Raw genomic sequence first — 14,501 nt, forward strand, 5'->3', positions numbered from 1 at the left:
ACTACATCTTTCTAGTAAAATATTTTATTCTTTTTAAAATCAGAATAGCTTTTACGGATTATAAATAATTGTTAACTTAGAAGTAAAATTTACCAGCATGGGTTTCCTGAAATATTGTAATTCTGCTGGCTAAGATTCTTCTTTACCTTAAAAAGGTCTAAAATAATATTACTAATATATTAGGTTACATATCAGAGTACTTGATAATTATATTTTAGGGTTGAGTATTTTTGTCTTTTTATTTTGTTTTGAATAAAAGCTTTGGGTCATGACAAATAGGTAGTTACAGTTTTTATAAAATAATTTTACCAAGCTTAGATTAAAAGTGTATATATTTTTTAAATTTTTAATTTGTTTTTAGTTGTTGATGGACCTTTATTTTATTTGCTTATTTATATGTGGTTCTGGGAATCGAACGCAGTGATTCACACGTATGAGGCAAGCATTCTACGTCTGAGCTACAACTCCAGCCCCAAAAGTAATGAGAAATATTAATGAGAAATATTTCTAGAAATTTCAGTAGCTAATATAATTGTTAATAGCATAGTCATTGGAGTCAAAAGAGCCTAGGTTTGAGTCCCATCTCTTTTTTAACTCTGTGACCTCACTGATTGTGTGTTTAAATGATATAGTACATACAAAACACTTAGAACAGGAATTGACATATACTAATTGTCCAGTAAATTTTAGCTATTAATACTATTATTTTGAACAGATAATCTTGCAAATAGGTCTCAGTCTTGTACATTTTTCATGAAAAATAAACATTGAACCCCCCCCCCCCATTTTTGTTGCAATGGTAATTGAACCAAGACCTTATGCATTTTGAGGTAAACATACACCCACTCAGCTACGTCCCCAGCCCCAAAAGACTTTTTTTTTTTAAATTAATATTGTATAGCTTTTAGAAAGCATGTAATTAATATAACAATGTCTTTATTATGTCACTTAGCTGGCAGCATTACTGGTCTTAGAACAGAGCTTATAACCAGAAGAAGAAGAAAACAACATTTGAGCAGCCAAAGTAAAGGTCAAAAATTATGTAATAAATTATCAGTCCTTAATCAAATGTCTTGTTTTTCTTTCTACAGTACATGGTAACTTCCATATGGTAGAGGCTCAGCAAGGGTTTGAATAAATATTTTTTTTAACTAGTTTTTTAAAGGTTGTTTCTAATTTTTCAGCTAGATATAGGTAACAGGGCATGAAAGCAGCAACCAAGTTGATAAACTTTCAGACTGAGTCCAAGAATTTAAATATGTAGCAAATTAGAACCAATTCATTTATGTAAACAGTTTTGGGTCCTATAGTAGCTTCTAAAGGCACCACATTTAAGTACAAGGTAGTACAGTAAGTAATGACCAGTCAGCCTTCTGTCCCAGACTCAGCTTCATTTGTTCTACTGCTGACTTGATGGCTCCTCTTGAATATCTTCATTAGATAGCTCATAATCAACATGTCAAAAACTAAACTCCTAATATCCTCAGTTGGCTTTATCTACAGCTTTCTCTTCTCTATTTGTGATTCTACCTTCTGACAAAAGACACTTTTAGTGAGATTATAATTGGGAGGTTAGTTTGGATTAAATTGAGCCTTGCTATGATTTAAAAAGGGTTTATAAATGTGTATTCATAAATGTTTTTTTTTGTAGGATGAAGAAAATGGAAACAGAGGAGGTATGCTGTAAAATTATTAATTTTTCTCTGAATGTTTTTCTACCCATGTTGTTCTGTTTTTAAGTAATATTAACTGAGATAATATGTGTTTGGAAGTTCAAACATGTAAGAGTTTTCATATGTAAGATCATAGAAATTAAATATTTTTTACTGTAGTCTTCAAAGTTTTATGAATTCTATTGTTACAGCTTGATAATTATTTTATTATTGATAACATGGTTCTCAGGAATGTATCTGAGATTTTTATTTTAATTAATAACTTTTCTCAATTTAGTGATCCTTTTGGGAAAGAATGTTTTGTGTTTTGTCACATAGGTTTATTGACTCAGATATTGAAGAGAAGAAGATTTGGAATCTTCTTTTAGTTAATCTTATTTAAAAATTATTTAAGGAGCTTAAAAAGAGAATTATGCTGAGGTTAAGATTATTTCTTAATAACATTTATTTTTTTAATTTTATATTTTAGATCATCTTTAATTAGTTAAAGCTTATATACAACAACAAATGAACCCATTAAAAACTATTCATTTGCATAAAATTTTAAGACTTAAGTTGCAAAAATAGTATAGAACATTTCCAGATAGCTTTCATTTAGCTTTCCCTGTGTTAAAAACTTACATAACACATGATATAGTTAACAAAAGTAAGAAATTAGCATAGGTATGATATTATTGCTTTAACTTACAAACTTTATTTGAATTTTATCAGTTTTTCCACTAGTGTCTTTCTGTTCCAGAATCTTACACTGCATTCAGTTGACATACCCCCTTAGTCTCCTCCAGTCTGTGACCATTCCTTGTGTTTTTTTCTATTTTCTTTTTTTTTAATTTTTAAAACTTTGTGACCTTGACTTTTGAAAAGTATTGGTCAGTTGTTATTTTATACAATATCCTTGAATTTGGATTTATTGAATATTTTCTCGTTGTTAGTTCAAGTTCATGTATTTCTAGCAAGAATACTACGTTTGTACCTATTTTAAGTATACAGTTTGGTGAGTTTTAATAAATGTTTTATGAAACCACTGTCCCAATTGAGATATGATATAAAAAATGACCTTTCTATCATTCCGTAAATCTCCTTGTATTCCTTTGTTACTCTCTGACCTTAACCAATCACTAATTTGCTTTCTGTTACTATAGATTAATTTTGCCTTTTTCAGAGTTTCTCAAAAATGGGTCAGTACAATTTATTCTCGTTGTGTCTTTTGCAACATGCATATTTTTGAAGTTCATGATATTGTATGTTTGAGTATTAACAGTATTACTTTTTTTGTTGTTGGTGGTTAATTTTCTTCTTTATGAATTTACCACAAATTGTTTATCCATCAGTGTACTTTTATAATATCCACATCTTACAAATCTGAATTGAGGTCTTGGAAAGATTATAAGGGTTAAAATGAAGAGGAAAATGGTTTCTTTCAGCACTATCAAAAGTAATCTGAGGATGTAAAACCAGGTAGGATACTTCATAGTTGTCATTTGTGCAGGACGGGCCACTCCTCTGTCACCATCTATCATGCACTAGGATTTGGTTTGAATTCCAAATACTGTTCAGCATGGGTTATAAATAGGCTTTTATTAGGAAAAGGAAAACTTTCTGCAAACCAGCTTCAGTAAGAGCACAGAGAATGTGTGTCTGTCTTCCCAGCATCCTCCAGGTTGATAGTCTGATGCCAGGGCAACCACTGGACATTCAACATCTAGAATTTTGTGCCTATCATGGGATAAATACATATCTAATAAATATATAAAGACATGAAACTATGTTTATCATTATGTATCTGACATAGCTTACTTAAGTGATTCAATTTAGTTAATTATTTGTTTTGACAGGAGGATAAACATTTGCTAAAGAAAACTGAAGGATCTTTGTCTAGCAAAAAGATTTAGAGAGGAATGATAATGTGGCAGCAAAGGGTATGATGTGCTGGGGAAGATTATAATTTACCTATTTGTTAATTTATCCCTAATCTCATTCAAAAAAAAGTTTTGTGCCAATATGCAAAAACACATGCATTATATAATAAAATAAATAAGGTTAAAAATAGATTTAGGGTTGAAGAATGAATTGGCATTCAGGAGATTTATTACTCATAAATTCATGCACCTTTATCAAAGATAGACTGTGAATTTGTTTTTGAGCTCTCCAGTGGTCAAAGAAAAAGTGAGAGTATAATTAGTTAAGGATACTCAGTTATCCATAAGAAAGCATGCTGTTTACATCAAGATCTGAGATAGTTGTCTCCTGTAGATATTCATAATGGAAAACAGTAATACAGTAGATAATATCTTTACCAGCATTCCTTCATATGTCTATCTTTAAAGTGATTGTTCAATGTAAGCTGACTTCAAAGCCCTGATTCAATTTAGTTTAAAGTGCTTCTCAGCTGGGGAGAGTATTGCTTACCAGGGTATATATGGAAATATATGTCTATGTCTAGACATCTTTGGTTGTCATAAGTGAAGAAGAGTGGGATTGTGCTACTGGCATCTAATAGATAGAGACCAGAGATACTGTTGAACATTCTTCACTGTTAAGTAAGAAATTTATGAAGCCTAGAATGTCTTTATTTCTTTTCTTAGAAGAATAATATGAAAAGGTTGGAGGGTATGTAAGAAAATTGGGTTATAAAATACTTCTAATATATTGGAAAGGAGAACTGCTTGATTTGGGTGAGGGGAGAAAAAAAGGAACTGTGGCATAAATTAGCATAAGATCAAGGACTTACCCAGTACCTGACATTATAATACATGTTATTATCCTACTTCAAATTAGCTATTCTAACTCTTCTTTTAACTCTACCATTTTATTTCTGTTGACCTATGTTTAAAATCCTCCATCATTTAATTTTGTTTTAAAAATAATTATCATTTAAAAAATGGTCTGACTTACGTACAGTCAAGATTAGTAGATAATGTAGAATATACTTAGTATATTATGAGAGTAAATCTATGAATCCTTCACTGAGAAAGTTAAAATCAAGGAAACTTATTCAATATTTCTGAGTATACTTTTAAAGACAGTTCACATAAAAGCCAGGGAGATCTCAAGTATAGAGGCCCTAAGTACTTTTTAGAAGTAACCATCACTTCTCATTCAGTTCTGACTGCCTGGAAAATTTCTTGAGTTAAAGAGTTAGTTATTTGTGATAGGCCTACCTGGTTGTGTCTCACTCCTTCAGATGTAGGTTTGCTTTTGTTATCCTAAGTGGGGCCCCAGCCTAATCCACAAGATCTATTTAACTTAACATAATAATCATATATCATTTCAACTAAACTGATCAACCATTGGACCATAGTCTATGTGTGGAAAAAAAATTCTTCTGATTTCCACGTAATTATTTATAGATTAGTTTTTTAGAATATAGCCTATTTAGAGGCAGACTCAAAATTATTTTTATTCAGTGGAATTTAACCATTTTTGTTTTATAATCTCATTTCCTTTAAAACGTATTTCTAAGCCTATGGAGATTTTGAAATCCTCTCATTTAGAGTTTTGTTTTAATGTAATAGAATCCTATCCTCCAGTGTAATGATCAGAGTCAAAGCCTAGAAACACTGGAGAGAATATAATTGCAGAATTTTGTTCACACTCCTAAGAGATCTTGTTATAATGCCAAAATTCTGTTTAAAAAGTTTAAAGGTTTTGTTTTGGCAATTTAACAAAATCTCTTGTACCACTTAAATTTCTAATTATTTTACTTACCCAGTTTTCCCATTGTATTGTTTCTTATATTTTATATGTGTGTATTTTTTTATGTTTTTAAAATAATTTTTCTTTCGTTGGTTAGTTTCCTGTAACTATGATGAAATAATATTTACAGGAAAAGGTGATTTTAGGAAGAAAAATATTTTTCAGTTTTGATAATAGTTACTAATGGCTAATTGATATCTTGTTAACATCCTGTTGTCCTTTAAAATCTTTAGAGAAAATATTCATATGTAATCAAAATAAGAATAAGGTCATTAATTACTTTCTACTTATTCCATGAGTAAACATTCTATCCTGGTTTCCACTGCTCTTATATTTGTGCAACATTTTGTTAAGGAACTTAAATAACTTTTGATGTTAAAATTTATATTCATTCTAATTGTGATGGTGCATGCCTGTTATCCCAGAGGCATGCAGAAGCTGAGGCAACAGAATTGAATCTTCACAGGTTCAAGGCCAGCCTCAATAACTTAGCAAGACTCTCAGCAACTTAGCAAGACCCTGTCTCAAAATAAAAAGGATTGGGAATGTAGCCCAGTGGTAAAGTGTACATGGGTTCAGTCCCTAGTACCAAAAAAAGAAAAAAATATGTAGGGGGAAAAAACCAAGTGGGTATTATATAAATTTTCTTATTAGTAAAAATTTGTATTGTGTTTGCAGTTGATTCTGAATGTATAGTTGGGTAGTCTGTATGGAAGTATTTGAATAGTGACAAGAAATAGAAATTTCTTCATGTAACCTAAGGACAGTTGTGTTAATTCTACAAAACAACTGAGTATCTCTGTATTTAAAGACAGGAGCTATGGTCGTGGGTCCAGGGTCCTGGAAATTGGGACTTGGAAAGCAACTAAATGCTAAGTAACAATAATAATATCTTAAAATTTGAGCTTCCAAAGCCTAACTCTGACATTTTAAGGATGATTTAAAGGATGTTCATAGTGAGTATCATGAACTGACCTCTGTATGAGATACAACCCTCACTATACCTTATTTCTAACTTCTCTCTCATAATACTTCCAAATCCCTGAGAGAGAAGTCTAATTGGCCCTGTTGGTATTTAATATCAGTAATATTACAATCCACACTGTTCACAGATCAATGTTCTTTGGTTTGCTTATGAGAAAAATTTGTAACATTGAGTAAATGTAGTACATGTTATGCCACTGATTTCAATTAATATATTGAAAACCTGTTCTTTCATAATACTATAGCATTAAAATATGGACCTGAGAATGTTGTTGGAGGAAGGTTTGCTATGGGTAGGTCAATGGTGTAAGGTTTGGTGGTGAGATGTCAGAAGCATGTTTTCATTGCTTTTAGTGTAGCAGTACTAAGCAGCTCCATGGATCTCTTTTCTGATGTCTTTGGGGTGGCTGAATCCCTCAGGATACATATTTTAATCTGTGTTGTCAGTTTATTTGAATTTCTCTGGTAGTTAGGTAAATATACTAACTGGTTATATAATTTTATTTAATGCTGCTCAGTAGAACAACTGCAGGTATCTTACTAGGCTTTGAGGGTATTTTAAGAAGTAAGAAGTAAAAAGGATGTTGATGACGATGACAGTGGCAATGTTTTGTGTTACGACATGTCACGTGCTATTCTCAGATTGCAGGAATGAAGTCATTCACTATTCACAACAGCTTTCTGGAGTGGATCTGATTATCACCTTTGCTTTTTAGACGATGAAACTGAGGCATAAAATATTTAACTATCAAGAGGTGGGGTTGGACTAAACCTCAGGCAGTCTGGTTCTGGGTTTTCTTCTATAAATTCCTACTGTGGCCCCTCAGAAAGATCTTTATTCTTACATAATTCATTCTTGGAAATGTATAAGAAAGAGAGTTATTTTCTCTTTAGAGGTAAACAGTATTAAAAGAGCTATAGTCCCAATTTTGGCTAACATAGTACTAGAATTTCATAATTTTCTTTAATTTTTATCCTTTATCTTCACAGTTTGACATGTTTAATTGGCTTAAGTTTTTTGAGCCCTTAGTTAAGAATACAGGATTGGGCTGGGGATGTGGCTCAAGGGGTAGCACGCTCGCCTGGCATGCGTGCGGCCTGGGTTCCATCCTCAGCACCACATACAAACAAAGATGTTGTGTCTGCCGAAAACTTAAAAAAATTAAAATTCTCTCTCTCTCTTAAAAAAAATACAGCATTGGTTTTGATATCTGAAATTGCTTCCATTTTTTGAGTTTTTAGTTATATTTTTGATACCTATGCATTTTAAGACTGATGACACATTTTTGGGTTTTTTTTCCACTTTTATGAAAAGGTGAGGGTAGTCCTAGTACATCCCCAAAAAAAAAGATTTTGAGAGAAGACTTGGAGATTGCCTGAAGTTTTAAAAACAACTAGAGAGAACTATGGAACCAAGGTTCTGAAGAAAGCTTATGACTAAATCCTTATCTGTGATAGGACAATGGGGAAGAAAATTGAGGACAGAAAACTTAGTGTGAAGTAGGAGATAAGGATATCCAAATAGTATTAGGAAATCAGAATGGAAAAAGTTAGCATATGTTTGGAATTCTCCACAGTTGGAGATTGGCAAATTGAATGTTTTGAAAGGTCCATCCAGGGTAAAAAGAAGTTGAGGTTCCTGGTGAATTTTAATTTGTGGTTGATCTTAGAAAGAAAGTAATGCGGGCTGGGAGGGGCAGCTGATAGTCTTTTTTTAAAAAAAAAAAAAAACCAAAAAACAAAACACACCACTGAGTTGAAGAGCAAGTTTAATTGGTTAGGATTGGGTGGTGGTGAAGTCAAAGATGGAAAGACAGTTGCTTGTGATTACAGCATTGTAATAAATTTCTCTGGAGATCTAAACCTAGTATAACAGAAATATCAGGGCTGTGGATCTAGAAATTATGCATGACTTGTGAAATTCCTAAAATTTTGAGAAACAACAGTGCTGCATAAACTTCAGATACTCCAGAAAGCAGATCTGAGGACTGTTGTGTTCATTTAGGAGAATTAGTGCCTGGCTCAAAGAGCTCAGTAAATATTTGTTAATGAATAACATGCTTCTGTAGTCTTGCTTCCTTTGTACTGCCAGAAAATTTCGACTCATGTCTGACACCTAGTGGCATTACAGTTAAACTACTATTAAATGGCAACATGTCCCCTTATCAGGGAAATATTACAGGTCATTTGTAGTACAATAGCTTTGTTTCTGAAACAAATCTCTGAAATGCTTTTGGACTTTTTTTTATTGGCATTTTACAAGGTGATAATTTAAATCAGGTAATATTTGAGTATGTACTATGTGCCAAGCACTGTTGTATGCTAGAAATTTTTATGTAGCATTCTCGTGCTCATATAAACTCAGTGAATTTGAATACAGAGAGTTCTTTCACTGGGAATTGGCAGCTTGTTCAAAAACTTAATTGAGGGCTTTGTTGTGATTTTTTACATGTGAAATAATCACTTTGGATGCTGTCATTTCTGTCAGGACACTGCCTTCATTAATGTTGAGTAAGCATTTAGGAAGATGAAAGTAGAAAGATTGGGTGTGTTGTCAGCTTATATTAGAAACCTACATTGTGCAGAATACTACATACTATAGAGAATCACTGAAACATTTGTTGTTTTTCCTTTAAGAAAAAACTAAATTTTTATATCTTAGTGAATCATACTCTGAAGTATTTGTAAATGAGTTGACATATAATCTGGGATTTGTTTTCAAATGTTTTAGAAAAAAAGTGGATAGGTTTTAATGAAACAAAACTGACAGTTTTTTAAAAAAATCATTAAAATGGATTCATGACTTTATTCTATTGTCTTCTCTATTTTTGTGTATGCTGAACATTTTCCACAATAAAAAATTTTTTAAAAATTACATAGGTGTAGGTTGAAATAACATTTAACACCAGAATTTTTTGTTTTTAATAGTAACTTAGTACCCATTGATCAACCTTTCCTCATCCTTTCCTCTCCCCTTATTCCCCAGCCTCTAGTAGTCACCATTCTAGGTCATGCAGTACTTGTCTTTTTATGTCTGGTTTATTTCACTTAACATAATGATCTCCAATTCTGTCCATGTTGTTTCAGATAAGATTTCATTCTTTGGCCTAACAGTATTTCCTTGTGTATATGTACCACATACTCTTTATTTCTTCATCAGTTGATGGATACTTTGGTCGTTTCCACTTCTTGGCTATTGTGAATAGTGTCATGGTGAACATGAGATTGCAGATTTCTCTTTAATTGATTTCATTTCCTTTGGCTATATACATACTAGTGGGATTGCTGGATTATGTGTTGGTTCTATTTTAATTTTTCAAAGAATCTCCATATGATTTTTCACATGGCTGTATCAATTTGCATTTCCATCAACAGAGCATAAGGGTTCCTTTTTTTCCAGGTTTATGCCAGCACTTGGGCTTTAGTCTTTTTTAGAGTAGTCAATTACTGGGGTAAAATGATAGTTCATTGTGTTTTTGATTTGCATTTCTCTGATAATTAGTGAAATTGAACATTTTTTCCTATATCAATTTGATATCTGCATGTCTTCTTTTGAGATATGTCTGTTAAGGTTTATTGCCTATTTTTTTTTTTTTGCTATTGAGTTTTTTGAGTTCTTCATATGTTCTAGATATCAATCCCTTGTCATAAGTATAGTTTGTAAATGTTTTCCCTTATTCTGAATTGTCTCTTCAATCTGATAATTATTTCCTTTGCTGTGCAGAAGCTTTTTAGTTTGATGTTCTTTCTCCAATGCGTGCTCTTAGTGACTTTGTTGAAAATCAATTGGCCATAGATGCAGCAATTTACTTCTAGGCTCTCTGTTCTGTTCCATTGATTTGTATGTTTGTTTTTATGCCAGTACCATGCTGCTTTGCTTTGTGTACCGTATTTTAAATTCAGGTAGTATAATGCTTCCTACTTTGGTTTTCTGATTTTCCTCAACATAGTTTTGTCTATTTGGAGTTTTTTGTAATTCCATGAAAATTTTAGGATTGTTTTTCCTAGTTATATGAAGAATGTCATTTTATTTTAACAGGATTGCATTGAATCTGTAGATTGCTTTGGAGAGTATGGACAACTTTAACAGTATTTATCCCTCCAATTCATGCACATGGGATATATTTCCATTTTTGTGTGTCCTCCTCAGTTTCTTTCATTAATATTTATATATTCATTATAGCTCTGTCACCTCATTGGTTACTTTTATTCCTAAGTATTTTTTTGTAGCTGCTGTAAGTGGGATTGCCTTTTTTAATTTCTACTTTAGATAATTTAGTATTGGTTTATAGTAATGCTACTAATTTTTGTATGTGATTTTGTATCTTGCAACTTTGTTGAATGTATTCAAATACATAATAATGGGTCTCATTATGCCATATTTGTACATACACATAATTTGCTCAGTTTCCTTCCACAGGACCTTCTCTTCATGATTCAATTTTGATAAGGTTTATGTGTCCAGGACATTTATCATCCATTTCTCCTGGTTATCAAATTTGTTGGTATATAGTTGTTCATAATCTCTAATGATTTTTTTTACAAATTTCTGTGGTGTCATTTGTAATGTCTTCCTTTTCGTCTTTTATTTTTTGTTTTTCTTAGTCTAGCTAAGAGTTTGTCTATTTTATCTTTTCTGCTGAACTTTTGTGTTGTGTTTTAGTCCCTTTTTCATTTGTTTCTACTCTGATCTTTATTATTTTTTTTCTTCTATTAATTTTGAATTTGGTTCTTTTCTCGTTTCTTAACATGCAGTGATAGGATGTTTAAGATGTTTTACTTTTTTTGAGGTAGATATTGATTGTTGTAAATTTCCTTTAGTACTGCTTTTATTCTATTTTGATTATTTTGTGTCTGAAGCATGTTTTCAAAAACAAAATAATAGTTATGAAATAGTTCAGGCAAACTATAGGGAAAAAATTTAACTTTTGAATGCTTGATGCCTTTCTTTATCGTCTTAACATTTTAATACAAATTGAACATCCCCACATCCAAAATCCAAATTCTGAAATGCTCCAAAATCAGATCACAGGCTCAAAAAGTTTCAGATTTTGGATTTTAAGATTAGGAGTGCTCAACTGATAGTTTGTGCAAATATTTTAAAATATGAAAAACTTTGAAATCCAAAACATTTTAGGCTTTTAGTACCTAGCACTTTAGATAAGGCATACTCAGTTTGTATCTCCTCAATATCCCCTTTCTCCTCCATTCCTTCCTATTTCTTTCTCCCTCCCCTACATAAATGTATCCCTTAGGCCTTTTACACTATTCCTTCCCTATTATCTTCCCCCAGAAGTAACCACTCGCATGAATTTGGTGTTTATTACTTCTTCTGTTTGCTTTTTGCCTTAACAGTTTGTAATTTCTAATGATAGCTCAACAAAATATTCTACACGATAATCTGTTCTCCATCAAAGAAAAATGAAGTTTTTTTTTTAAAATCATTTAGACTTAACTTGGATATTTATTTCAGTCTACATTGAGATTTTAGCCTTTTTTTTTTTTTTTCACTTTTTGATTTTTTGCAGTGCTGGGGATATAACCCAGGGCCTTGGACATGCTAGGCAAGGGCTTTATCATAGAGTTACCCATTCCCAGCCCCTTATTGTTATTGAAGATTTCATCTGAAAAATATATATTAATTTCAACAAGCTATTTAATTAGGTTTTTAAAAATAATTGGTGCCTGGTGCTTTGATATTCCATTATGTCATGTACATTTTTGGCTTTTAACCTTTATGGAGGGGCATTTTTTCACAGGCTTATCTGACGTTCATAAAATTCTTTCTCATTTCAGTAGCCTCTTTTTATGTATAGAGCTGTTTAAAAAAATATAGCGGGAGACTATTTTTTAAACAACAAAGAAATCAATGAAAAGAATACTTTAAAAAATAACTGTCATTATATAAGCAGAGGAGATTTTGTTCCATTAGAAAAAATTCTTTGGTAGTATGTTTGAGAACTCAGAAGAAGGAAAAAAGCTTAACCTTGATGACATTCGTTATTTTTCATTGCTTTGCTTTTGGTTAAGATGTAGAATGATTTTCTTGTATAAAGCACCCACCCTAGTTTGTCCCGTAAACTAGAATGATCTCTGTCTTTATGGATTTTCCTTTCAGGGTTTGTAACAGTTATACTTCAAATTTTGTTGCTTTGTAATCTGTTTGCTTTATATACTTAAAACTTCAAATTTGCAAATATTTTAAATGTTACAAGTGACTTTAGCCTTCTCTAAAAAAGGGAGGTAATTAAAGATTTAAATCATTCTCTTTTTTTCATTTTTTAAAAATTTATATACGGCAACAGAATGCATTACAATTCTTACTACGTATATGGAGCTCAATTTTTCATATCTCTAGTTGTATATATAGTATATTCATACCAATTTGAGTCTTCATACCTGTACTTTGGATAATAATGATCATCACATTCTGCCATCATTAATAACCCCATTTCCCCTCCCTTCCCCTCCAACCCCTCTGCCCTATCTAGAGCACGTCTATTCCTCCCATGCTCCCTCTCCCTATCCCACTATGAATCAGCTTCCTTATATCAAAGAAAATATTTGGCATTTGTTTTTTTGGGATTGGCTAACTTCACTTAGCATTATCTTCTCTAATGCCATCCATTTACCTGCAGATGCCATGATTTTATTCTCTTTTATTGCTGAGTAAAATTCCATTGTGAATACATGCCACTTTTTTTTTTTTATCCATTCACCCTATTGAAGGGCATCTAGGTTGGTTCCACAGTTTAGCTATTGTGAATTGTGCTGCTGTAAACATTGATGTGGCTATGTCCCTCTATTATGCTGTTTTTAAGTTCTTTGGGTATAGACCGAGGAGAGGGACAGCTGGGTCAAATGGTAGTTTCATTTCCAATTTTCCAAGAAATCTCCATACTGCTTTCCATATTGGCTGCACCAATTTGCATTCCTACCAGCAGTGTATGAGTGTACCTTTTTCCCGTATCCTCACCAACACTTATTGTTGTTTGTATGCGTAAGAGCTGCCATTTGACTGGAATGAGATGAAATCATAAAGTGGTTTTGATTTGCATTTCTCTAATTGTTAGTGATGATGAACATTTTTTCAGGTATTTATTGATTGATTGTACATCATCTTCTGAGAAGTGTCTCTTCAGTTCCTTGGCCCATTTATTGATTGGGTTATTTTTTTTTATTATTATTTTTTTTGGTGTTTAGCTTTTTGAGTTTTTTATATACCCTGGTGATTAGTGCTCTATCTGATGTATGAGGGGTAAAAATCTGCTCCCAAGATGTAGGCTCTCTAATCACCTCACAATTTCTGTTGCTGAGAAGAAACTTTTTAGTTTGAGTCCATCCCATTTATTGATTCTTGATTTTAATTCTTGTGCCACAGGAGTCTTATTAAGGAAGTTGGGGCCTCATCCCACATGATGGATTAGGGCCTACTTTTTCTTCTATTAGATGCAGGGTCTCTGGTTGTATTCCTAAGTCCTTGATCCATTTTGAGTTGAGTTTTGTGCATGGTGAGAGATAGGGGTTTAATTTCATTTTGTTGCATATGGATTTCCAGTTTTCCCAGCACCATTTGTTGAAGATGCTATCTTTTCTCCAATGCATATTCTTAGCACCTTTGTCTAATATAAGATAATTGTAGTTTTGTGGGTTAGTCTGTGTGTCCTCTATTCTGTACCATTGGTCTACCAGTCTGTTTTGGTGCCAATACCATGCTGGTTTTGTTACTGTTGCTCTATAGTATAGTTTAAGTTCTGGTATAGTGATTCCACCTGTTTCACTCTTCCTGCTAAGGATTGCTTTAGCTATTCTGGGTCTCTTATTTTTCCAGATGGATTTCATGATTGCTTTGTCTGTTTCTATGAGGAATGCCATTGGGATTTTGATCAGAATTGCATTAAATCTGTATACTGCATTTGGAAGTATGGTCATTTTGATAAAATTAATTCTGCCTATCCAAGAGCAAGGTAGATCTTTCCATCTTCTAAGATCTTCTTTGATTTCTTTCTTTGGGGTTCTGTAATTTTTATTATATAGATCTTTCACCTCTTTCATTAAATTGATTCCCAAGTATTTTATTTATTTGTTTGTTTGTTTATTTGTTTGCTATTGAGAATGGGGTAGTTTCCCTTTCTGAGGATTTGTCAC

The 14,501-nt window shown here is 32.2% G+C and overlaps 1 protein-coding gene across 3 annotated transcripts in view; it reads left to right on the top strand.

The window, feature by feature from the left end:
* Positions 1-14,501, top strand: part of Arhgap21 (Rho GTPase activating protein 21) — a 133,022-nt gene that overhangs the window by 57,634 nt on the left and 60,887 nt on the right. For all 3 annotated transcript variants that reach the window (XM_071599828.1, XM_071599830.1, XM_071599829.1), the window contains exon 4: positions 1,652-1,676. In XM_071599828.1, the coding sequence (XP_071455929.1) occupies positions 1,652-1,676 (25 nt within the window). The remainder of the gene's footprint in view (positions 1-1,651; positions 1,677-14,501) is intronic.

This window comes from Marmota flaviventris, chromosome 12 (genome assembly GCF_047511675.1).
Source record: "Marmota flaviventris isolate mMarFla1 chromosome 12, mMarFla1.hap1, whole genome shotgun sequence".
In the NCBI taxonomy this organism is placed as follows: Eukaryota; Metazoa; Chordata; class Mammalia; order Rodentia; family Sciuridae; genus Marmota; species Marmota flaviventris.